The sequence below is a fragment of the Spodoptera frugiperda genome, chromosome 26 (genome assembly GCF_023101765.2).
Source record: "Spodoptera frugiperda isolate SF20-4 chromosome 26, AGI-APGP_CSIRO_Sfru_2.0, whole genome shotgun sequence".
Taxonomy (NCBI): domain Eukaryota; kingdom Metazoa; phylum Arthropoda; class Insecta; order Lepidoptera; family Noctuidae; genus Spodoptera; species Spodoptera frugiperda.
This window is the reverse complement of record NC_064237.1, coordinates 4,447,880-4,475,548: the sequence shown is the minus strand read 5'-3', so window position 1 is coordinate 4,475,548 and position 27,669 is coordinate 4,447,880. Positions and strand designations below refer to the sequence as shown.

Below are 27,669 nucleotides of genomic sequence, written 5' to 3'. Positions count from 1 at the left end.
TACTGCGCAGTTCGTGTCCTAATTCTATAAATGCAGGGCTTTCACTAGGAAGCTTCTGCCTGCGCATATCTAAGGATCTGCGTAGTAAATCTAATTTCTGTGATGATTCTAAAAGGTTAGTTTGGGCTTCTTGTAAAGCTTTTTTATCTGTTACTTTCTTGTCACTTTGTAAAAGTCTTATGGCATTTTTAGAGCCTTCCACCACGGCTGCCTCAATCCTGAGACGGTTCCTCAATTCAGCTATTCTCTCATCTAGTAAAGCAGCTACGCCACTTTCAGAACTTTTACCATCACCATTAGATCCTGCATTATCTCCTTTTTGTTGTTTGGTTAGTTTAGAAATACGTAGTTTTAAATATTCAATCTTGTCTTTAGAATCTGCTAGCATTTGGTGAGCTTCAGCAAGTAATTTTTTATCTCTGGATTGATTGCTGCTACTGATACTTTGTATCATATTTTCAGCTCCTTGCTTAACTTTGAGCTCAATGTTCAACTGTTTTTCAAGTGATGCCAACTTTCTGTCTGTTGTTGCTTCACCCAGCTGCCTTTGCTGCTGAGCAGCTTCAGAAGCCAGAATAATCTCCTCATCATAAGAGAGATCTTCTGGTGAAGTAGGAGTAGACTGACCACGAGACAAAAGAAGCTGAGACTCCAGTTCTTGGAGGTCTGACTTAAGTTCATTAAGCTTTATATTAGCTTTTTCACGATATTGGCAACATCGGAGAGTGATCTCCTGTCTGTGGCCACCTCCCGTAATTTCTCAGCACCTTCTTTTATTTTAAGTTCTTTACGTATTTCTCTACGTATGACATCTTTGAGCTCCTCCAACTTAGACGGCAGTGCTATTTCTGGAATACACTCCGTTTTAATTCCATACTTCACGCCGAGTTCGTGGAGAACTGGGTGTCGAACGTAATCACTGTGGTAATAACCTGGCTCTGCCATAATTGAGGATGCACAGTCTAACGTCAGTTAACCATAATTATGTGGGAAAATATCACTTTAGTATTGCTTGAGGATCACAAAACGTCGATCAAATCGTTACGTTTCGCAACTATAATAACACTCGACACTTTAAACGAAATCATGATAAATGTAAAACTTGATCGTTTTTATTAAATTAATCACAAAACAAAACAATCTATACAAGTGAATCGGTCAACGAAATCAACGAAACGATGAAACCCTACCATTATGCCATGGACAATTTATTGAATGAGTTATAAAGTCTGCCATAAACTAACTTGGCTTTTAGCATTTTTGATTAAATTCAAGTAATTATTTTACTTAAAATATAAACAATTTACAATACACAAAACACGAACTTGCATTTTGGGCGCAATAATTACAAATATAATAGTATTAGTCAGTAGTATTCTATCACTTGACTATTACTAATATTAGTAGTAAATAGTTTAAAACAATATTTTTACTTTATAGCAGTTATTGTTTATGTAAAGAATTAAGTACTAGTAACTTCATTCAAATGTGTTATTTATATGAAAGTTGGTGATTTAAGAAAGCGAATTGCTTTAATTTACGACCAACTTTTGTGTTTTTATTGGCATCACTAAGAACATCCCTAGCTTGACAATGTCATCAGTCAAGATATGCCAAATGGGTATTTTTTATCTGTTTGTAAGTTCCGAAAACCCAGTTTTAACTTTCACTTCCTTTGTACAAAAATCTTCTAGTAAAATAGTTTTTGATCAACACGTAACAATCGACTATATTATTTAGCATTTTAGAATATATAATTGATATTAATTTAGGTTTTAATTCATAGAATTTGCTGGAAAAACGACGAACTGTCAAAAGGCGCCAGTTGAAAGAAAGAACCTATCATCTGTCTGTCACACTTACGAAAGCTTGGTCATCCGTTTTAATGGAAAAATAATGCCCGTAAAAGTTGATATAACTCCACCGCCTCCAGCAAATTCCAAACAGCCTGGAGTGACAAAGTCCCTGCTATATAACGGATCCAAATTTCAAGGGCACCAGAAAAGCAAAGGTAACTCTTATGAAGTCGAAGTGGTTTTGCAGGTTAGTAACAAAAACAAAGTACGCAATATTGATAAAATTAGATATTTACGTAAAATTACAAATGACTGTATACGCTTTTTGCGTATTAAGACAATAGTTTATATTTTAAGATCTCATACAAGGAGTTCAAAGCACGTTTTTTGATAAAATTTTATGATGGAGTGGGCAGTGAAACTTTTTGAACTAATTATTACTTTCTCATTCCAGCATGTAGATGAAGAAAATTCTTACCTTTGCGGGTATTTAAAAATAAAAGGTTTAACAGAAGAATTTCCCACATTGACAACATTTTTTGATGGAGAAATTATATCTGCTAAATATCCTTTTCTCACAAGAAAGTGGGATGCTGATGAAGATGTTGACAGAAAGCATTGGGTAAGTATTTAAGTGACCATGTCCAAAATACAATTTAATATGGAATCCTGGACGAGAGTAATCTTATAAATATTTAATAATTTTCAGAGCAAATTTGATTTGTTTGTACCCTACTTAAAGACATTCAATTCGGATTCGTTTGATTATGACTCTCTCGAAAAGGCTGACTATGTGTTTATGAGGTGGAAAGAACACTTTTTAGTGCCAGATCATACAATAAAGGATATAAATGGTGCTTCATTTGCTGGTTTTTACTATATATGCTTCCATAAGTCTGCAGCTACAATAGAAGGCTATTATTACCATCGAAGTTCTGAATGGTGAGTACTTTTTGTGATATTGTTACTTTTCCAATATGAAAAATTCTGGTCAATAGTAAGAAAGTAAGAGCATTTTACATTTATAATGAGCTCAGTCCTAGACAGTATATCTAATAAGAATATTTTAGAGTCAAAGAACTGTATGAGTTATCAAAGTAATTGCTTGTTATCTGGTACAGGTTCAGTGGCTAGGTGTCAATAATATGTGTAATGTACTGTATATATAGCTAGATTGAAAGTATATTTGGGATTAGAATTTGTAAAACCAAATATACTTTCAATCTTATCTAGGGGTTTTGTTATTAAATGAACAGAATTAGCTGTAGTGCTAATCATTTGACCACATAGTTTGAGGTTAGAGATCACAGTCTATATTGATTAGTGATAACTCGAATATCCAATAACTAGTACAAATTTTGCTATATAGCTTAGCTAATGCAATATTCAGTAAGAATTTGTGAATGAATATGTTGGTATCAAGAAGTTTCATTTTGGCTTGATGCCATTCCTTATTTATATAAGTTTAGAATAGAAATGACTTGTACATAATAGTACTTTGTGCATTTTGGTATTCCATTTTTGTAAATAAATAAAATAATAATTAGTGAATTTTGTGATTATTTTCAGGTATCAATCTTTGACATTAAGCCATGTACCGGAACACAGCATCCAAATTTATGAGTTTAGATGAAATCACCATGTGAAAACTTAAAAATTTGGATTGGTATTTTTGTGTCCGCTAGTACTTACTTGTTCATTAAGTGTTAACTTCAGTCAGTATCCAAAATGTGTAAAGGTTGACAATGTTGTGTTACTCCAGTAATTTAAGATAAGATGTCTGGTCTAAAATAAAATAGTTATTCATTCAGAACAAAGGTAATTCAAAATGTGATTTTACAAAATGATTCAAGAACAACATTGTGTCATAAATCTGTTTTTGCACATACTTCCGGATCAAAGAATGATACTCCGAGTGAAGCCTGATTTTATAAAAACTATGCTTTATTAATTAATTGTCCATCAAATATAATTATTTTATAGATTTAGTAAAACAATAAGTTGCTGACATGTTTATGTTGTCATATTCATTTCTAATTTTTTGCCATAGTGATTCAGAAACTTAATATTAAATATTAATTGTAATTATATAATGTGTTAAGTTTCTTAATAATACTATGTATTATTATTGTGATATTTTGTACAAATGACTTGCATGTAAGTTGTTTCTATTATTTGATCATCATTTTTGTTATGAATATTGTGTACAATAGTTAATAACAGTTACCTACTTCATTTGATTGAAGTATGTGCAAGTACAGGGAATCTCGTTTTATTGAACAAGTTAATCATTTGACACCTACTAGTAGGAACTATTATCAATGTTATTGATAAAAATTGAATATTTTTTTTTCAATAAAACATCTTTCAGTAAAATTATGTTTGTATTATTTCATAATCCAGGAAATAAAAATGCACATATCAATTTGATTTCCATTTTAATGTAACACATTTACTATTTACAATAAAATACTGGCATTGATAAATTTAGTTTTTATATTTCATGAAATATCATCCAGTGAATAAGCAAATTTCTTAATTTTAATATAACATTTTTAAGACATGATATTGATATCTATTGACTAAAACCTTATCATATTTGTACAATAGTCCTCACGATTTTTCAAAGTTGATTTAGTAACCTTAGAATTTATGCATTTTAAAGTAAGCATTTCTCATAGTACAAAAACAGGCTGTTTAGAAAAATAAATGTAAATGGATATGAAAAATTCGAAAGGTATGTTATTTCAAGCAAGATTGAGGCCGTTTTTGTACTTAAAGCAATATACTTCAAACAATAAATATATTGTGAGATACATGGTTAGTTTCAGCATTAAAATAAAATCTAACCATCTAATCAATTAATACACTGGTATAGATAATAGATAATGAAACAAATGTTAAGTAATTGTAGTCAAAAGTTTATCATAATTATCTAAAAGGCGGTAGGTAGCTAAATGTCCAAAATATATGTTAATTATCACTTTTCAAATTGTCAGATGTTTTAATTACTTTGTATTTTTTTTTATTTAATAGGTAATATAAACAAAATAAGGCCAATATAATAAATATTTGATAAACTTCTGACCTTATAGTAAGTGTTCAGATATATCAGTCAGGCTCAATGGCTACTAAACAGGTAAACAGAAAATGCTGAAAAAGTACCTATTATTTTAACAATCAGTAATAATGATATGAAGCTATTCATCTAAAAATTCGAAGGAATAATGAGTGCGTATTTTGGCACTTAAAACTTGTATTATATTAATTAAAGGTAGATAATAATGTCAAAATGATTGGTCACCTTGAGCCCAACAATTATTTCTAGATAATTATAAACATTAAGTTGATTATAAAAATACATTTTATTCACCTACCTTAGATAGTTTCGAATAGGTACATAGTGAATTATTATGTGAGAAAAAACTAAATACTTAAACTAAGCTTTGGTGGGATCGTTAATGTGTAATAGTGTAATAGTTCGGCAATGCAGGTATTACGCCCTTACGAAAGTACAGAAATGTGAATGTATTTCGAAATGCGAGTACTCTCGAATCACGGCTTTCACTTAGCTATAATATGTCGCCAGTTACACAGTAATCCAGCAGCCGATTCGAGATAAGAAAACTTATACATATTTAATTGATTATACATACTACTAGTGTGGCAAGTATACACGTGGCCGAGTATAAACATAAAATATTATACTTAATGCATTCTGCGGAAGTACATGTTTTGGTGGGTTTTAAGTGTCCGATTTTGCATTTAGATTGTTTGGAACTAATAATACGAACAAATACCTACTAGCTATATCTACACACATCATAAACACAAAACATTGAGTTAGGTTACAACTAACAACTGCAACGAATACTTAGTTTCTTGAAAAAAAGGCGGCAATTATGTGCCACTCCTTTTTGAGAATACTTAAATTAACACTATTAGGTAGGTATATTTTGCGATACTTATTAGGTACGAAACATCAAACATCTACAGACAAATACATTCACAACGAAAAATTTATATAAAAATATACATCGAATAAATATAAATCGAAAATTATCATCAATAGAACAATTTACATTAACATAATATAAAACAACGATAATACTATAGCAAAATAAAACACTTAAAATTAGAAAATATTTACAGAACTTAAAATGTCTAACAAAAAATAATAACTTAATTATGACTGTAATATTTGGCTTTGAAATAAATAGGCTAATATATTGAAAGCTATGGATAAAAATGACTTCAAATCGAATAAAATAAGATTTGATAACAAACTAAACAGTTGCTATCATTCAAGTAATTAAGTAAGATAGAGTTTATTTAGGCAGGTGCCAATGTAACATGATGGTGAATATGTGGTTATAGCATATTTTCATTTGTCCCATAGCTTCCATTATACGTCGTCGGGTAACATCGAATTGTCTAATGTAACAAGAAGCAAGCTATCTTTTTGATGTCCCTTCACTACTGAACCAATGTCTGAGGCCAAGGAGGCTGTAGAGGTCCTGGTTGTTTGTGTGAGCTCGCGTTGGGTCGGCATGGTGTTGGACTGCACGATGAATATATCCCTTTAGTTGCTCTGGGTATGCTGGAGGTACGCCCGCGTATCCCGCATGTGGGTAGTTGTGTAGCCGAAAGTTGTGTGGATACGAATGATGATGGCGCCGAGGGTTCTCGTGGGTATTGTACACACCACCTACTTGATTTCGCCCACCAGGCCAGTAATCCTGTAAATGCCGGAACGGATAATCTGGTGGAGGCGTCGGAGAATGTTGGCTTTGCCAGGGATATCTGTAGTAAACCTCATATTTTGGGAGGAACACATTATGCGTTGCGGTTTTATCACTGTACGCCATTTCAAGCGGTGTATGAACAGGCGCGGAATGTGCTGATTCCCTATTCTGATCTTTTGGCCTATTTCGACGATACTGAAGCTTAGTACGGGTACCCAGAATGCTGTCCTCTTTCATTAAATTATTTTGTTCTTTGGTAAAGTTGTCATCAGTAGTGACATCGGCATATCGACTTATTAATTTGATAGCTTCGCCGATATCTGAATAGTCATTTTCGGGGCTGAGTTTGCTTTGATCTCCATCTTTTTTCAAAATATTTGTGCTTGAATTAGTGCGCTCAGTTTTTGCACTTGTTAAATTAGACAAGTTTATTTGAGCTTCATTAACAGAAGTTGCATTATTTTCAATCTCTGTTAAGCTGCTCGATTCTAAATCTGTAGAATCTGTTTGATTTTGTTTTTCTGTATTATAAAGAATGGGGTCAACGTTGACGTGTCCATAAACTAATTCTTTTTGTCCTTCATCGGTAATATTGCTTGGCGATCCAGTTTCCGTTACATTGACGCTTGAACTATCACGTTTGGGCTTGTCAGGATAATTGTGTGACAGAATATTCTGATTTACCAAATACGCACTATCAATGACTGCCGTGTTGTTTGGATTCAATGTATTTTGAAGTTTTAAAAGTTCTAATTCAGCTTCTATGCTGACGTCACCATCTGCTTTACTCGTATCTTTCTTGTCAACTTTCATATAGTTTGGTTGTAGTTCTTGAGCCTAGAACATAAAATGTATTATTTAAGACACTATTTATAAATTAGAGGTCAGTTTTATCAGTTTGTAACAATATTTATCACATTTGCCTACCTGTGAAGATGGCTCTTGGCCTTGAAGTGGTGCTGCTTGTGGATCTAAACCAATTGGTATAGAAAGTTGCAGTGGCCCAGGGTCAGCATCGCCATAGTCGTAGAGTACGTCTCCACCAGGAGCCGAAGTCACAAACCAAGCGTTCAGATGCTCCAGTAGGATACGTTCGTGTTCATCTTTGTTTACTGTCACCACCTGAAAAGTTTTATTTGAGTTTTAGTCACCAATATCTTGGTAGCCACACACAATTATTTAGGAAGTTTTATTGAGTAAGGTATTATTAATGTCTTTTAAAACGTTGGGTGAATTTTAGAAGAGCTTACCTGAACACAGCCATTTCTATCGAGTCTCTGTCCTTCAGGACAATTAAGAGGCGTTATAAACAGAGACTTGGTGGTTATTCTTCGTGGTGGGGCATTTTGATTGTTGCTTTCAGGGCTTTGGAGCCAGGATTTCCACGCAAGTTCAGCGGCTTGTCGGTCGAGGGTGCGTGGCGGTGGGCGGGTGGTCGCCACAGGCGCCGGCGCCGGCCCCTCCGTTCCGGGCTCCGCCCTTACTAGTGCACTCGACACCAGCAGTAACGTCGTCCACGTATACCACATCGCAAACACCTGTAACGTAACACATCGTTATTGATACTTTGTCATGAGGTTTTTTGATGTTTACTAAAACAAAAACTGGTTTATTGTGTAATGAGTTGGAATATTTAATTCAAACAGAATATCAGGGATCTGGTTAGAGGTTTTTTTTTATATTATTAGTTCTTCACGGACTCTTAATCTGTGCTCTTGTCATACATTCTGGTTAGAGGTTAAGCCATTATTCTACTAACTTATGGCAGTCCGTTGACATGGCTGCCACAAAAAAGGTAGGCAAAGCCAGTAGTTGCCATGCCACTAAGCGGGTTGGTGACCGCGGAGTCAGTACTCTTCGCACCATTTGCGCGTTCATCACTATTGACTGTATTCTTATAGTAAGTAGGAAATGGCGCAACCATTCATAATTCATAACACGAAGATTAATTACAGTTTCCTTAGTCATTTCAAGCGTTACAATTTAACACTACCTATGTGGTTCGCGTTCGTTCAGTGTTGGTTTTTGATTTCATTTTATTCACGGAAAATGGTGAGGTTTAAATATCATGACTAAGCCATCTAAAGTAAGAGAACGCTAATCCAAATTATGTAATTGTCATCAAGGACTTAAATGGATCAAGGTGCAATATCAATGATTGCTTAGTACAATAGCTTTGAGTGCGTAGATACTAACCGCACCTAGGTAGGTATGCATTATCGTTTGCATAATACACCCAGTGCCGGCGTAGGGGCCACTGACACCCCGGGCGAAAATATTGTGGCGCCCACTTGAGGGAAGCATTATCATGTTAGTAGTAGTTTTTCATTTTATTGGCGCAGACTTTGTCGCCCTGGGCCATCGGCCCATGTCTAACGCCGGCACTGAATACACCTGTTCCCGTATCTATCTAGAGTCCATGATATATATTCTATTTGATATACCTGCTGGCATAATTTTATTTTAAATATGATCTTTAGTCATTTTGTTACACTACTACCAGGTTTGTCTACCTATGTGCTGTTGGTATGTGGGTTAAGTATAGGTACCTACATAGATGCTCAGAAACGTTTAAAATAGAGTGCAGTTCCACAATTAGATTGCTGTGTTACATGTGGCGGATATTAAAAACGAATCTTGGTGTTAATAATCTACAACAATCCATCAACCTTAATTGTCTGTGGACCAAATAGATCCGTGAATGTGAATATCATCTGCGAGCGACCTTGAGGCCCTTTATCATTCAAAAAGTGAAAGTGTGTTAATCATAGACTATTATGTATACATATAGACACTTACGCCTTCACTTTTAACTTGCATTAAGTTATCGATAGGTAAGTCCCTTTCCCTGTTGGAAGTTAAGTGCATATTTCGAATCGATAAATAAATAAATTATTTATAATCGATGTCAATTAGTTGTAGTTATTTTACAATGTTGCTACGCGTGTGCCAAATTGGGTTGGAGATAATTACGTAGCATGATTGCGACACTAGGGCTTAAGAGTCTGGTTTAAAGTAGGCCAGTACTCTCAGTCGTGCTGATTATAGGGACGTCATTTCATTTGCTGATGGTGTGACACCAATTAATAGTGATTGATAAGTAAAGTCAGTTACGGTAGAAGAGTGTACATTTTTACAAGTTCATACTTGTATCTTAAAATATAAGAAGAGATAGTAGGTATCACAATACATTATCGTGTCTTTTGAGTAATAAATGAGAAAGCGAGCGAAAGAAATTACTTACCTACACATGTAACATTTGTTTGAAAGCCACGTAAATGTAGTTTTTGCACGGACATAATATGTGGAGTTAGAATTTCTAAACAAACATTTCGGAGTTGGCCATCGACAAAATTGTTCTGCATTTGAATTCTCAGAACGTAGAAGAGGTATGGGTAACGATACTGATTTTGTATAATATTTAAAGAAAATGAAACTAATGATTTAGCTAGTCATAGTTAGTAGTAAGCCTACTTAGGTAGTTACTTAGATTTATTTGATAGTTTAGTATAATGATTTGGAATTTGTAATACATAATAGACATGCCTATTTACATCAAAACAAACAGACTGAGTCGAGTGTACAATGTCTACTGTTCATAAAATGAGAATGAGAAGTTTGTAAACAAGATGATTCACAATAAACAGATTTAATGATGTTGTTGATGGTCCAGGCGGCTATCAATGAGGTATACCAGATTTTTCTAATAGGTATATATTCCTATATCAATAGGAATTTCCTTTGATATAATTGATAAAAATATAGGTGCATCTTTTGCTGAAAACATACTACGTGTTAGTCTATTACGTCTTAAATAAATAAAATGACTATTATAAAGATGTTAGACACTTTAAACTTGAACTTACATAAAGGTTATGAGATAAACCGTCAAGGTTTGAAGTCCTTTCACAAAAGCTAATTAATAGATAAAATATTGAAACATGTTCAGTGATTACTACAACATACGAATTTGTTTAGATTGCTGATTGCAGGGCAGTATACGTAAAATATTAGTATGAATAAACCGTGATTGAAATAAAAATCGGAACGAACCCTACATTCTTTCATTTATTGTGGAAATTGATTTGTTAATTAACTATTGTGTTCGATGAAGAGGTCTTGATTAGTCTCATTGTGCTGTGGGATGGGAACCTGTGAACCATCACCACCTTCTATGGTTTGCATGTAGTACTGTTAGTTAGATCGCTGTACAGATACTCGTATCTACTAACAAGTGAACTGATAGCAGACCATGTTTCCAAGCTAACCATTGGAGCATTGTGATGTCGTTCTCAAGTCGGCGGACGCATTTCATGTAACTTGTTAGCATTATATTATACGCAGTTTAATTACCCACTCGTTTAGTAAGAACAACACGTGCGCAGGAAGTCTCGTCTTAGAGATAACTTCAAAGCTTATTTATTACTTTTGTATAAACGCAACGCGTACCTAAGTAATTACATTTCGTTTCACTTTGTTCCTGACCTAAGGTTAAACGTGGAGTCATAATAGCACACCGCTCTCTGTTACTACACAGTAAATTGAAATAAGTACAAGCACCTTTAGCCAGCCGTTACACATGTAATACAATTACATAACACTTGCATGTAAATGACGTTTGTTTGTTTGCGACAATGTTGTCCCTCCAAGTGTTAGTTCCCTTGACCCCGGCTGAGTGAAACGCGTTTATGGTGGATCTGCTGTACACTCGAGTTAATAATTTAGTGCGCAAAACAAGGGCAATGGCTGTTGACCCCGTCGCGATCTATTGGCGGCATCTGGCAATGATCTCGCATCAGGCGCCGCACGCGCACGCGGAAGCTTCTCGCGGGAATTGACCGTGTTTCAATGGTGCTTGATTGAAGCATACTTTATACTGCATTCTCTAGTGTGAAAAGGATTAGAAAGCGGGATTAAACTCGTTGAATGCTACTTGGGATTTTCTCCCGACAAATCTTCGGCGCGACGAAAGAATGCAGCGTATGCCTGGGATTATGAAGTTAATGTGCGTGTCTGACTGCGTCTGACCTAATGAGCACATTCTGTTTACATAAAACAGATACACGTCGGGTATTCCGTTTGGATGTATTATTATCTGCACGGACCAAATCCTCGAATGTTGAACCCTACCTTGACATGCATGCGAGAGCGAGACAAGGCAGTTGCGGAACAGAGGTGCATCGGCGCAGGGTTGCACACAAATAGCTTACCACTCACAACTCAAGTGTTTCTGACAAACATTTCTTCTGGCATGGAAGTTATTTTTTTTAAACAATTAAAATAATGATAATTATGTATTTCTGAGGTCCTACCAAAAAGGTATGATTCCTTTGTTGTATTAATTAAGTTGGTTTCAACGGTTTGGGAGTTGCAAGAGGAAGTGTCACGGTTGGTACACCACCCTCACAATAACTGGCAGGTGTTTCTTCCAACGTATTGTGAGTAACGAAAAAAGCGATGATTTGAAACCAAGATACTATCCTAAAAACTAATAAAACATTGTTATTTGATTTGAAAGAAACAGCTGTGTTATCTACACCTGCTGTTTGACAGGTTTTTCTTTACAAAAATAAAACGAGAAGTAGGTGAGATCGGCTGATAATGGAATATGATAGTCTTAATATTGGGTAGGTATAGATATAGATATTTTGTGAGATATCAAAATGAAGGTAAATATTATCTTGGGAATTAGATAGATATGTATGTTAGCATTATTTAAGAAAAGGAACCTAAGTAAAATATTCTAGTCATAGCTTCATAGTTATGGCTAGACAAGAGCCGTTGCGATATTCGTGACGTGGCAGCATGTGCTTGATATTATCCATTACATTCATTGTTTAATAATGGCCATACGTCGGCGAGAAAGTGTCCCGCTAACTGGTCAGACACGATGTCGGCCAAATTTGCATATTAGGTAACTGATTGATATTCTCCGTGAACAGGATATAGGGATAATGATTTTTGACATTTACCGCGAGTTTCAACTAACTTTAATGGCCATGAATGACGAATAATAATTTTATGTGTGACATTTAATCACGATATCATTGAAATAGAGCCTATTCAGTCATAATTATATTTATTGGAAATTAGTTAATTAAAGTTCCGTTCGGTTGAATGGCGGCAATTAACAGTTGTTCGTTATTAGATTTTCCATTGCCACGAAATCGTGTCAAACTAAAAACACGCTTTAATGTTGAAAGCAAACTTTTAAGGGGTTTGTTGTAAGGCTTTAAGAAACTACTAGGAACACAACAAACTTGAGAGTTTAAAAGAATTATTTGCTGTTGTATGTATTTAGTGTCCCTTAACAAAATTGCAACGTTGTAAGTTGTATTTATTCATTGTTTTGACGAACATTGTTGCGGCAATTGGCTAAATCGTTTGTTTAAGGTAAATGCAAACATTTCCGGATGTTGAAAATGTAGAAGTGGTTTTTGTTTGCGGAAAAGTGCCTTCATGGAACATCGGTTAGTGTAACGTAGCGCGAATGAATGGTCACTAACTTAGGATTGGCCAGACTGCAAGAGTTTCTTGTGTCTTTGTTCAATGGCTATGTTACTATGTTGCATTTCTTATTTGTCTTGTCAATCACATAACAGTGATTAGATATTAGTTGTGGAAGGTGTATCCTTTCTTTGGAATACCTACCCATTTATTCCGCTATCAGAGGCGTGAGAAGTTTGGCTTATTAAAAATTGAGATTGTTTGTATAATATCTATACTTAGATGCATTTCCTTGAACTTCAAACACTTCCTTCATTTGACACCCAATATTGATATTTGATATCGATCTGATATATTATAAAAATACAACAGATTATTTTATTATTGTGATCTCGTTTCGACTGCTAGAGTCGACTTTAGTTTACATAAATCCTGTTACACCGGCCTATTACGTCATTCTGTTTTAAATACGCGCTTCTTTTGTTCGAGCAAGGAAGCTTTTGACACCAGTAATTCACCGTTATAATCGTTTGAGGTAAACTGTCACCAGTCACGACTTGGCTAACTAATACTAATGAGCCAGACGTCTCCTACGGCTTAATGACCATGTCAACTCCGAACAATGACAGAAATGTTTAGATATGTGAACGTATGTGACTGGACTGTCATGACATTTTATACCTTTTTGATTTTACAATAAGATTCTATTTTAGTAAATCTATCTTACTTTCGTCGTGTCCAAGTCTTTTGTTTGCTTTAAGAATTTGAAGATGATTGTATTAAGACCTGTCAGTAAGCATTACGGACATTATAAAATGAAATGACGATGATAACATTGTTGCTGTAGACACGAGCAACAATCACTTATTGCATCATTCTACTAAAAACTTTATTTGCCTTCCTATATCACTTTTGTATGCATGATACATACAAATAAAGTCTTAATTAAAATGAATGCATATTGTATTCAATGTCAATGTAAGTTTTAATTACTGTTACCCTGTGGCAAAGTAAGAAAGTAAATTGGTCAAAGTTATCCGCATGCACTGCATTGAGTCAGGTCAAGTTAATTTATATTTATTTAGTTATGTAATCAAAACCTGTTAATAAACGAAATCAAATTCTTTATTGACACGTCGGATTTTAAATAAATGATCGATGTAGAAAGTAAATTTATTGTATCTAGCTTGCAGTGCGTTCTGCATCGCGAGAGTTTTCTTGTAAGTAGTTTTGCCAATCACGTCACGATAAAGTTAGCTCGATTTGTTACTCCAATATTTCTGTCAGCTGTACTGTTTAGTTCTGTAAAGCTCTACTACAGTCGCTACTTCACGATTGTATACGACTTCAGTTGCCAAGTCCCGCCTTATCAGTTTGTTTATTTTAGTTTCTCTCATTTGTCTCTTGCCGTTGGATAGGTAGGTACCAACCCTGCTCGCCAGCCAATCTTTCTACCACAGAATGAGTTATTTTCGTTTAGCTGCCGACATGGAACAAGATCTGATTAAAATCGGGTACTCAGGGTTGGCCATGGCCACCCAAAACACAAGCACTATAATTAATTATAACGAGTAAAAATTCAGCCGGTATTTAATCCTGTTCAAGTGTACGTTTCGGACCTGTTTGATGACATTTCACTTCCAGTTTATGTTTAGTCTTCGAGCTATACTAAACATGTGGGAGAGTCACGTCATTATTGAGTATTTACACTAAACATATCGTTAATTCTAATCTATCAAACATCGGAGTGTAGGTCGTGTCGTACTGAATCTGTTGGCATGTTTCGGCACACAATGATCTGGTCCACACAATATCCATTCAGCTCGATCCTTTTTGTAATTAAATGTATTCGGTCACGCTCAATCGTTTGGCCTATAAAGTCAGGCTGGTAGTAATTGTGGTTCGGTTTTGCAGCTGCAAGTTTTGTCACTCTCATGGGCAAGTGTGTCGGTAGTTGAGAGCGACCTACTGACTGCGTGGTTAGCATGTGCCGCGACATTTCACTATCGTTCCTACATCTCGGCTACATTTCGGCTATTGCTGCAAGGTCAACGTCTCTATGTTACGTGCCCCGTACACATATTGGTGAAGATTTTTATTTTACACCTGCGCTTAGGCAGCGGCCGCGATAAATTGAGTTTAAAGGTGTTAGTACGCTTAATACGTCACTTTTCTTAGGTTTATCACTATCGTCATGCATTGCATCACTGATATCTTGCTAATTGACTTCTATATCATGTCAGTAGATTAGCAATTAATTTAATTATCTACGTTTTCTATAGTCACTGCGCGATTTATGATTGTAAGTGCAAAGTGTCTTGAGACTAATGCTATAGCTAGACATGTATCGTTAACTAGTCACGTGTGTGGGTACCATATGAGACAGTTGTAAAACCCCAGTGAGACATATTTTACTGCACATTATTACGAAATGCTTGTTGTTCGAAAGTTATAACCACTTCATTAACAAGGGAATTAACGTAGCCTGGAATCATGTAATAGTATACAGTTAGTCTGCATGAGTTTGTATAACAATAGTAGGATGTCTCAGATATTTAGACATAACGTGCATATGGTATCAAATTTAGTGACCTTTTCTCTTCAGCTTTAATAATAGCACCACTTAAGACGCAGCTTGAAGCTTGCTCGGATACAACTTCCAAAGCAGTTTTTTCTTCCGTATTTAGGAGCAAATGTAGCTCATCAATGTCCAAAAACAATTAAGTGCACCTAATCCAAGCTGCGTAGTACGCGACGGCCTCAGGCGCGCAGCCGGCGATGTTTATTTATAAAAACGGCCCATTCATCTCCCTCTTGAGCGGCTCCTATACGTTATGAACGGTAGATTACTGATTTTTTATTTTGTTTACTGAAAAAATCATTTGCTTCTATCCAGCCAGTAATATAACCTCAACAGCACTTGATTTATACACTCGTTTCTATTAGTTCACTTTCGAATACATGTTTTGACTGGCGGCTCAGGTTTTTAATTAATTTTTTTATGTCTAGTTTATTGAAAATCTCTTAATATACATATTGAATACGAATCGCTGCCGTTTTGAAGTAAACATATTGAAAGTGTTAAGAGATGGTAAGCATGATCTTATTTATAAAATAAAACTTGTAGCGATACACTCGTGAAGCTTGAAACTTTTACAACTTTCTCTGCCGGTCTCCAGGATTTTAAAGGGCGTATGACGAGTTTCATTACTTGCAGATACTTCTGCTTATTATTCTATTTTCCCCCCGTTTTGCATTATTCACTATTTAAGTGTTCACCGGTGTTCCTATTAGCTCGTGCCGGTATAGGGCGGCATAGCCTTCGTGCGACATAGCGTTCTAATTAATGGTTCTGAATTTCTTAAACGGTCGGATGGACGTTGTTAACGAGCGTATACGAAACGAAATCGCATTCAACGTACCGAGACGGATGCGTTCGGAATATAATCTTTGTATTTTTGGAAGGGAAACGGTCTGCTTTGACGGAACCGACGGCGACAGATTTCGCCCGTGAATAACAAATAATATATCACGCTCGGATTCATGGCCGTGGGTGAAGCCGCGCCCTGCACAATGAGTATGCAGACACAGTCCCGCCCGCAAAGGTTACCAGAATGCGTTGCCATAAGACTCGTTTTAATAATATCATTCCGATATGTTTTTGGTACCACTAGCTATATTTAAAAGCCCTTTAATGTTTTTGTTCTTTATTTAAGGTAATAACCATAAATCACAGGGCCGCAAGTGAATCCATAAATATGAAGTCGCATTAAAATATGACGAGCTACAGCTACGCAGTGAATGGATAATAACTTTTGATATTGTTATAAAGTTTTATTAAATGAATTTTTCGATTTTATCGTAGAATCGAACCTCGGCCGTGAATGTTCAGGTAATTGTATCATCGTGACATTTAGCTCCTGTGCCGGTGTTGGTGGTACGGGCACGGTAGTGCGGTTGTGACCAGTGGGAGCGTGCAGTAGTATGGAGAGAGGAGGCTCACCTTGAGGAGAGACGCGCGTCGTCGTGCGCCGGTCACATTATAACGGGCGCCCGATCTCGTCAGCCGCAGCCCTGCAATAAAGGAACAACTCATGTTAAATCCTGCATGGTTACAATTCATTATTACAACTCAGAAACTTAGAACAAAGAAAATAAATTATGTAAATAACACAATGAACTTTGTTTTTACAAAAAAATCTACCTAGCTATGTTGAAGCTAGAAATCACGTTCTGAAGACCATTATTTACATCGAATTACAAAACATAGGTGACTGAAATCAAGACTGATAAATGAAGCTTCAATAGTTTTAAATGCAAACGGCAAATGTGAGGTAGCACCTATTGTTTGACCTCCAACCACTACATGAGTTTGCATAAACAGTAGGGGCAGGAAGCATGCTTATTATCTCAAAAACTTTATAATTTAACCTGAAACGTGAGAATCCAAGAGGTAAACACGTTAAAGGTAAGTTGTAGTGTATTTAGAATACGAAATTTATTATAGTTGTCGCCATTTTTTCTTTGTCGTCTGCATTGTTCGCAAGAGATCTTGCCGTAGATAGCGAGCAGTGTAGATTCTGATAGCGTTTCTTGTTGGCTCTATACCGAGAATGTCGCGTGACATACAGTCTGAATCAACGAAGTTACGATAAAAGCTCATCACTAAGTGTATAATAAATTTAACGATACGCCATATTGATATAATGTAATGAGACTGTTGCTTCAGTTTTCACAGACATTATTGCTGTTGAACATCAAAGAATACTAACGGAGTGTTTTAATTTACAGTCGCATTAAGGAGGTGTGCCCCTCCTTCCAAACACAAACAAGTTTAATAAACAGTATTCTATTTATCTACAAAAAGCTTTCATAATTAAATCAGATATGCAGAATTCAATAAAAGAAATGTACCTACATTTCTATGGGAAGTATTCTTCATAGCGTTTGTATGAGATTTATTTCTTTCTTGTTGGCAGTATCAGCTGGTAACAGTATTTTGACATTTAATATTCGTGTTACACTATTTCTGTTGGTGACTTACTGCGTTACTATTGCTTCAATACCTCGTTAGGTTTTACATGCTTTACTGTTAGTTACATTACAGTTAGAAGTTAATTGGTATCTAAATGAATCATACTAATTAATAGGTAGTAACTATCTATTTTAGGTCCAGAGACTTGGACAGTCTGGGACGCTTTCTAGCAATATCTGTGATGGACGGTGCGCTCAGAATGTCGCCACGCGACAATGTCGGTGCGCCGGCGCCGCGCCGCCGTCGTCGCCGCACCGTCGGTACACAAACTGCATGAAAGTGGACCGGCCGAGCCCACATCCAGCAACTCTTAAGTAGTATAGCCCAAACTAGTCCCTTTATGAGCTTTTATGAAATATTGTTCCATTCTACGTGATCATTGCCATGAATCAAACACTGACTTACTTAGTCATATCAAGTATCAAAGTTTCTAATAAATATTAGGCTAATGGCTTGGCTGGAGTCAAGTAACCCATTGAAGTCTACGAGAATAAACATACGATAGCCGTTTGAGTCATAGCTGCAGTCGTGTTTTGGCGGTGTGCGTGGATGTAGATATAGATTAATTTCATGATTATGCGTAGTATGAGCGCTTAAACCGGGAACAGGTTGATATTGATTACACAAAAGAATATCCCATACAAAGAGATTAGCCGTCAGTTAGTAGACAAAGAGAATGTCAATATTGGTTTGTATGGACGGTAAACACTGGACGTCTCGGGCGACCGACTCCCGAGAATCCGACCATGTTCCGTTCTATATGTACTCATTTATTATGGTGGCTTCAATTGTTTCAGGAACAAAGACTGCTTTTCTTTAGTTTTTTTATGGTACAGATTTACATGAGCTATCACATGGACATTCATGTAACATACGAAGAACAAGAGATGGAAATAGAATCAATAGAACAAAATGTATAAAGATAGATAAGTACTTCGAATATTTCGAGAGCAATGACGGACTAAACGGAGCGTCCGCGAAACAATGAAAACAAGTGTTGAGTACGATCATTCGCAACATTCCTGTGGAATAAAAGTAAGTGAATAATTCAAGTAATAACAGTACAATCATTCCCAGGCATGAGTCGTGAAAGCAAAACATCGATGCCGTTTGTTTCTAAACATTGTGTGCAAATTTTCTGTCGATAAATCCAAATACGCGAACTCTGATCGTCAGGCGTTTGTGGTTTGTCATTATCATTGTTCATTATTGTCTTTCACCTGGAACTTTTCTTATGTTCTGGGAAGGAATTCAAGGAATAAGTACAATGCACCAATGTAGATACATTGGTAGCCACCGTATCTAACTTAGAAGAAGAATTTGTATAAAATTAACTATGTGCAGTTCATTACAATGTCCACCACTCAACATATTACGCATGTCTACAGAATGCTACAGAATTTAAACACTTGCCTAGATAGGTTTCCTAATACAGAACAAGAAGGGAACGAGCTACATATAAAGTAAGATTATGCTAATACATATCTGCACAATTACTCACGTTTGTTTACAGTGGAATACATTTTGTATCACGTTCTGTTGTATGTAATCAAATCACGTTCCATTAGAAGAAAACATTCACAAAGTTAATATTTTGGTGGAACCGAAACAACTCACTCTGCAGAAGATATTTTTATTGAATATACTTGACGGCAGACTCTTAATGTTGTCTTGACGTTAAACAGTAGCACTATTATTTGCAATAACAATTTGTTATGTCCACATACAGTAAACAGTTCCTTCCGTTAGAGAAACACTTGTAGACACTAGCGTTCAACCTGTTTACCATTACAGATATAAATATTGTTCTTATTTCGCTTCTAATTCTACTATTTTATTGCTTTACAAACAGACTAATGTGTCCGCACACGTCACGCGGAGAGGAGCAGTGTGGGTGGCGTTCGATACAAAAATTTAATTGTCAGAAAATAATTAATTGTATGATAAGAGTTTATGAGTGCAAAAGGTTGAAAGATAAAGTCGTGCTTATTGAATAAATCAAGAAAAATATTATAGCGTTGGTACTGGACCAGTACTGTGTCGTAATGAACGCAGCTATGTATGCTAATGATGCATGCTGGGCAAGCTCTAATGTTAACTTCTAAGTAATCATTATTTTACTTGATAAGATCGGGTCCAGATTCTAGAGAACGTTTATACGTGATCAACTGCGCGATATTTAACCGTGTTTTTCGATAAATTAAGTTGAAATTAAATGGGATCATTACGGAGATGTGTGCGATACTTGACCTAAACATTAGTGACTTATTTGTTGTTGTCAATTTGTTATCACTGTGGAATCCTTTGTCGATTACGATTGAAATTATTTACTAAACTAGTTAGTGTTGTATGCGTATTGGTAGATATATTTGTTTTCTTCAGACTTGAAAATCAAAAATCCTCAATATTGTGTAAAAACAACGAGAGGTAAACTTTTGTCTACCCTGGTGTCTACTAATATCTATAAATAATAGAAATTCTTGGTTACTTAACTTGCCATATTCTTTGTTTTTAAAGAGCTTAATATTTATTATTCACTTTAAGTAGTTATTACTTAGTGTTATCGACCATAAAAATATTTCATAAAAAGTTTTATTCTGAACTTCAAATGTAAGAGCGTAAAGGTTTTATGGAGTGATACAGGTCGCATAAATTTTGCTCGTGTAGTACTTAGCTTTTACAATGTTTTTTCATAGCCTGGTTAAAGGAAAATAAAAGAAGGGCAAAGCGATCCAGAATCACAAATGAAGAATTCAGAAATAACTTATTCTCACTACAGAACTTTTTTAAAGTAAATTTGTGAATGGTAGTTCACATGTAGGTGGGCTGTTAATGTTTGTTAGGGTTCCTTAGTATTTCTCTAACTGCACTTTCTATCCATGTTTTACGAGTTTAGTCAATAGCTGAGTCAAATAAATAGTTTACTGGCAGCCAATAGATAATAATGTCCAAGACAACATGTTTTGAAGTAGCGAGTTCAATGGTTTACCAGTAGAAGTACGATATTATCTGTTAACTCGTAAACGTCTCAAACAACAGTTAGTTTGTAGTACACGGTGTACTGTTGATTGTTCGGCTAATTGTACTCTTGTACCTTGGAAGGTTAGCCTAGAAGCTTAGCGAACTTACTTCACTATATAACTTAGTTGGTAAGCTCGTAAAGAGGATTTCTGTGTTGGTTGTTTTCAAGAATACCTCTTAGAAAATATAGGTATCCCATTCTTTTGTCTCACTCAATATAGTATTTTTTTTTAAATGAGAACCCTGTTGCTCTCGTTGTACATACATGCGAAGTTCGCACATAATTTTTGCGCTGTCATCTTTGCGTGTTTCAGTACAAATTTGTCCGCTCGAGTGGACACAGAATTAGGCCATTTCTCACGGCACTTGAACCTCTTATAGGGAACAGACGGTCGCATTTGAATCAGACTTTGTTTCTACATTCCAAACAGATACGTAAAGTGCTGCATGTTTATTTAAACGCGACGTTGTATTGAACAGTGTTTACTTTGCAAAGCGCGATCCTAGGCTAGAACTAAAACTAGTCAGTTAACTATTCATGAAAGTTGCTCCTGGCCGAGACAAGAATGCCAGCTGGCGCCACCTCGCTCCGCTAAGGACTTGCTACAAATACTAACTATATAAAATCTCGTCTAACTTCGCACACTTTTTATACTTATCGAAGAAATGTTATACAAAAAGTTAAAAAACTTTAGTATTAGATGCACTTACCTGAAAAACTTTTAGATAAAAACTAACTGTTTAAGTGCGTATGGCTATGTAACACTGACAGCTATAAAAGTAGATCCCCGAAAGGGTTTATGATGCACACGAAGGCGTGGAAGAACTTAAACAAACTTTACTACCTCCGTCACGCTACTTATCACGTCGATGCAATAAAAATGACAACATTTTTTGTCAAACTTTTTATAGCAATGGCGTGACTGTTAAAATAGTATCAGAGGCGACCTATAAACTATCATTGTCAAGGTAAGTGTTTGAGGGGTAGCTCTAGAGGCTAATAATAGAGCAACATTATGTACCGTAGCCAACAATCTGTCGATCATACGACCGTAGAACCGAGGAAGCGTGTTCGATTTATTAAAAAAAGGAAATACTAGATTACGATGCTATTAAAAATTGCTAGCTACGGAAACAATGTTAATAAGTAGGCTGCACAGGAAGATTGCTGTAAAAGAAATCTGTTGGATATCATATCGTCATTTTGTAGAAAAACGCTTAGTCGTTTGTATATGATACGTGTTTTATTATAATAAAAAGTAATAAGTTACAATAAAAAGTAAATAGGTATATTAACGTGTTTTCTCCTCCGAGAATGTCGGTGTGATTTTAATGAACTTGTGAATAGTAATCGCTGTGCAAACTATGAATTGTAAAAGTAACTGTTCCGTTTCACGCTTGTCTATATGTTAATGATTGAATATGATAAAAATCTGCGTTTGTTCTATACACAAAATAATTTGTATGAATCATGTTTCGCATGAAATCGCTTATGGGACCTACTTATGGAAATTATGACCCTCATTACGGTTTATAAATATGATATTGGCCTTATATTATTAAGTAGTGGTCATTTATCACTCATGGTAAAAAAAGTAGAATGATCAAATATTAAGATTAAATTGTTAATTTATTTGTCTGTCTTTCAGTGTGTCTCGATGTCATTATCTGTCTGGTTTAAACAAATAAAAGGTGTGAACAAAGATTTCTATCTTAATGATGCTATTAGTAGGTAGGTTATATAGCTTTTATTTATATTTTCTTTTCATTTAAAGTATGCTAACGTAAGTTAATGTCTGTTAACCCCTAAAGAAGTAGACACTTTCCACTAATTGCGAGTTTTATACCATAATTCCTTGTCACATTTATTCTCAAGTTTTTTTTAAGTTGTAATTAATAACCAATCTTAGATGATCCTTTTTAAGGTCGTATTTTATAAAACTATATAAAAATTACTAACATGTATATTAAACTAGTTAGTTTAAGAAACTAGAATATAATATTTTAAGCCCGTTGACACCTTTGTGGCGTGTGTTAATTATATCAAGCAAAATTAGATATATTTTCTGACGCAATACTACAGAGGGTCTGAGACCTAAATCTTAACAAATTATCTTACTTTGGGGAATATACTATACAGCTATAAAATTACATTGTTAGACCCTTTGGTATGATGTACGATCGTGTTTAATATTCTCTAAGTTACTTACATTACAAGTACCTATACAAAAGCCGTTTTTTTTAACGTGCTGGTCTCTGGTTATTCTGATAAGCGAAAACATATTTTCATTAATTTTGTTGAAGGCCATACACTACAATGTAGCTTCTATAGTTCATATATTTCATTAACTGAGTACACTGCACCAACTGTCTGATTGAAATGACAGTCACGTGAAGTAGATCCATGGCAGCTCGGCTGCATGTCTCCATCCATAAGGGGCGGAGCTATTACCGCACATCCGATACAATGGTGCTCACTTTTACTCGTCCGTGTTGCCAGTGTTACCACACAATGCCAATGTTATGTCACACACAATTTAATATCACAATGACTGATGATGTCGCTTCATTGTCAATCTATCATGATCAAAATTACCAACCCATAATGCCATAGCTTCAAACTCTTTATCAATTTTTCGTTTTGTTCTTATTCAATCAGCTAATAAAATTCCAAACCGTTTCGCAATAGAACAAATTAGGCGCGTGATTAAATAATCGTAAGTCATTTGCCACTGACTGAAACGTGAGCAAAAAATTCAATAGAACATTTTATTATATCGACACAATGTACTAAAGAAAAATAAAGAACCATTCACAATTGTATTATTTACACAGTAGCAGTTTTCACTTTCGTCTGCAATGATAAATGAGACGATTAACAATTCTGCCCGCGGGCAGGACGGCACGTCGCTCGCCGACGCAGCTTCCGCATTAGCATCGGCAGTCGGCACCAGCGCGCTGCGTCCCTCGAGCGCGGGACAATGCTGTGTGTATGAACCTTTACTTTCTATTCTTTCTGCAAACATAATGCCTGCACTGCGACACTAATTAATGTACGGCGCTTATTTAATTTAAAATATTTTATGCCATTACCTAGCACGAGTGGGAGGCCACTTTCACTTAATTTTGTCATCGTATGATCTAATGATATGTAAATTATACATTACAATCCGTACAAAGAGGATAAATAAATGCGAGATGAGGAAGTGTCATGGCGTTGTTTTAAAATAATCGTTGTAATACGTGCTTAGTGTAGTAGGTGCTGTATCTATTTCTATAATAATGTTTATTGTATAGGTTACTTATTATGTATTCTGTAGTGGAATGGTACTTCCTTCCTTGCATCGTTCCGGGCCAGGCTGACGACGTCGTCGTAGATACAGACTGATATTAAAACACTCATAAAGCATCGAACATCATTTGGCAGGGTCAAATATATACTGGAGTACAAAAATCTCTAATAATCGACGTTTTATGAAATTATAATAATACAAAAGCGTTTTCTAGATGCTGTTATCTAAGCCAAGTACTAATGTAGTTTCCGCAACATTTTTGTGTTACTTTTAAAAGCTTTTAAAACAGCGCAAGTTCGAAAAGCTTCTGCACTAAAAAGTAGGTTGATGTTAGCAAAATAAAATAGGAATTAACTGGACTCGTTTTTCTTAGAGTCGTAGTTATCTATATCAACAAATAAATAAATTTTAAGACAGTGTAAATAACGTAGTAAATTCATGGAATTTTTTATCAAATAATTGTGTAATAATTGTTGTCGTAAAACAAAATGATAACATATAATAATATTACGTCGGTTCACTGGAATCTCTAGGAAGGGAATAGAAAAACAATATCAACAATGTTTGTAAACAAACGTCACAGATAATAAAAAGATTGACAGAGTAAATATCAAAATAACATTTCAATTTGTGTTCTTATATCTTGTTTCTTGTCGTAAGTGCCTATCGGTAAAATTGGGTTAAATTTTTTCATGAAAAGTTATGTTCATCCCATAACACTTTTTAAAATGGAAATCTTTAGTCCCTATGATAAAAAGCGCAACGTTCAGGTGTTTAATAGGTTATGTAATACTGATAAATTGTCTATCAGAAAACTCAACTATGTATTTAAACCTTTTGTTTTAAATAACAGCGGCTATTCGCATTTTAAATATGATACGTTCGACTCTGATCAAACTGAATGCATGCAGGCAACGACTGTCACGCGATTCGTCGATTTATTTTTGTTAAACAAAGCTTATGTGCATGAATCCCAAGATGTACCAAGTACAATAATGTGACGTCACATCAAGACAAGCTTGCAACTCACTACTGAATTCATAGCTAGTGGCACGGGAGCAAGTGAGATTGCCATTAAGAGACTTGTGACTATTGCGAGACTAACATGATGATAAATAAATAAATAAATTATTATGAAAGCTCTTCTAGTTAGTTATGTTTGTGTCATTACAAACTGAGTTTGTTTTAGAGACCTGTCATTAAGTGAAATTGTTTCTTGGAACGAATGTCGATGTTGATGACGAGCACCAGTTACTGTGGACCCCTCATTGCACATTGCATTTCTGCTAGAGTTAATTAAAAATTAATCATGTTTATATGAGGTTATGTTTGTTTGATCTATCTATTAGTCTGTCATGTAGTTTATACATTATGCAGTACGAGCAGATAGGTCACCTGAATTGTTTATTATATTTGAATTAATCCCGCATGAATAATTTTGCATGGATGTATCAATAATTTTTTGTACCGATTGCTCAATGTTTATTTTTAGTAATTATTTTCTAAGAGATACTTGTGAAGCCACTAACGTCAGTTCGTCAGTTTTCCTTTTTATGTCCACAAAAAGAAGTATGTACTGAAGTGGATAGTGAAGTAGATAACCTACTAGCAGTATTTGATTTACAATTCATTCAATGTTTTTTACAAAGTTTTAAGTGGACTATGAAAACAAATAGTTGTAGGTATTTTAAACTTTAAAGTCGGGTTTACCTATTAGAAATTATTAAAAGTTGAACAAAATTAGATTTTTTCTTCGTAGAATTTATTCTCGTACCTAGTAACAGGTTTTTTGTCGCATTGCTCTTTATACTTTTATAACTGATGAAAAGCGGCGTCATCCAATAAGGAGATTTGATTGATTGATATCCTGACGTCCTGCATAACGATACAAAACCAGTACGATTGGATTGGACCTTTATTTCGAAGTAATAAGTGCCATTTTTGTAGATGTCATGTCTAATATAGAAGTTCACTGGCGTGTACTGATGTATTTCCTATTCCTAGCCAGTTGACAGACGTCTCTTTCCACTGATGAGGCAGTCATCATACTAATGCGAATAAAGAAAGTCTTTGTTTCTTTTTCTGGTTACGAGTAATATAAAACCGCAAAGAACCAGCCAGTAATATTACAAGCATTAAGAAATGGTCAATGGCTACGCTCACACAGCAACCGAACTGCATTCATTAATATTGCATTAGATCGATAAAGCAACCAGTTTCTTGACCGCGCACGTCAAAATTTTAACTTTTGTTTTATTGCATTTGATCATTACATAGTTTTTATTTGTTTTCTAATCATTACTGTGATTACGGTCGTTTTGGTTGTACTAGATGTGATGTCTTATTTTCCGAATATAGCCAGTAACTAACTGCATTTTGTGAGAGAGGACGATGAGAGATAAAAAGGAACTAGGGTGCAACATGGTCAAACGCCAATCTTTATTATAACTTTGATATTAGAAAGCTAGACTGAATAGAGAAGCATTCGAGTTATTCGCAAGCCTTGTAACATTATGATTTACTGGATGAGTATTAAATAGTTAGAAAACAATTAATGTCAAGGATAGGCAACGCAACGAAGGAAAAGCCGCGCCTATACGTAAACATAAATCATTAAAAAAACCCAAAAGTGTGTATTTAAACAAGTTGGTACAAATTAGTCACGTAAAGTATTTAGGGCATAGGTAATTATTGTAGTGGTAGGGTAACGACTGTCTAGTTGTGATTGTACACGTTGGAACTACAGATTAAGCGGCCAGTAATGATTAGTTACTGGTCACACGACACAGTCACTAAATAGGACAAATAATTAAGATAGCGCCAGGCGTCAACGTCACTCAAACTCATACTCTAACCACTTTAAGATAAATCACATTTTTGTTGTGATGATGTACTTATAAGATATATCTGTATATATAGATGTCAAGGTTTGACGCGTCAGATATTAATTTTAAAGATTGTAGCTGTTGATAAGTGTATGTATCTATCTACCTCTTTAGTTGTTGACTACTTCTGATACGATCGGATGATTAATAAATACCTATGTAGTTAGCTAGGCAGTCTTTCTTCTGAACTATTTTGAAGTTGTAAGGGACTCAGGGAGCCTGTGGGTGCAGGTGGCGAGTACTCGTTCAACGTGGAAGACTAAGGGGGAGCCCTTTGTTCAGCAGTGGACGTCTTTTGGCTGATGATGATAATGATGTAGGGAGTCAAGGTGACTTGAATGACGGTTTTTGCATTCATTTAGCTCTAAAAGAATCGTTTCATTATTTCATTCAACCTCGTTTCGCATTTATTAGACTGAGAGGCGCCGGGAGATCTCAAAAGATTTT

General features: G+C 35.3%; 2 protein-coding genes across 9 annotated transcripts in view; one reads left to right on the top strand and one right to left on the bottom strand.

Moving 5' to 3' along the window:
• Window positions 1-4,172, top strand: part of LOC118263994 (glucose-induced degradation protein 4 homolog) — a 14,598-nt gene extending 10,426 nt beyond the window's left edge. Inside the window, exons 1-5 of one of the 4 annotated variants that reach the window (XM_050704836.1) lie at window positions 1,539-1,638; window positions 1,787-2,043; window positions 2,251-2,418; window positions 2,506-2,738; window positions 3,366-4,172. In XM_050704836.1, the coding sequence (XP_050560793.1) occupies window positions 1,897-2,043; window positions 2,251-2,418; window positions 2,506-2,738; window positions 3,366-3,429 (612 nt within the window). In that variant the 5' untranslated portion in view covers window positions 1,539-1,638; window positions 1,787-1,896 and the 3' untranslated portion in view covers window positions 3,430-4,172. Of the gene's footprint in view, window positions 1-1,538; window positions 2,044-2,250; window positions 2,419-2,505; window positions 2,739-3,365 lie in introns of those variants that run through there. The other 3 variants (XM_050704839.1, XM_035576289.2, XM_050704837.1) reach the window with 3 other exon arrangements.
• The window catches only part of LOC118263991 (uncharacterized), a 49,604-nt gene that overhangs the window by 7,690 nt on the left and 14,245 nt on the right, over window positions 1-27,669 (bottom strand). The window contains exons 2-5 of one of the 5 annotated variants that reach the window (XR_007707229.1): window positions 16,992-17,062; window positions 7,792-8,079; window positions 7,469-7,663; window positions 4,439-7,378 (exon numbers count right to left, since the gene is read on the bottom strand). Coding sequence is in view for 4 of the 5 variants with exons in the window: in XM_035576287.2 (XP_035432180.1) it covers window positions 6,251-7,378; window positions 7,469-7,663; window positions 7,792-8,079; window positions 16,992-17,062 (1,682 nt within the window). In the remaining variant the exon portion in view is untranslated. Of the gene's footprint in view, window positions 1-4,217; window positions 7,379-7,468; window positions 7,664-7,791; window positions 8,080-16,991; window positions 17,063-27,669 lie in introns of those variants that run through there. The other 4 variants (XM_035576287.2, XM_050704833.1, XM_050704834.1 and 1 more) reach the window with 4 other exon arrangements.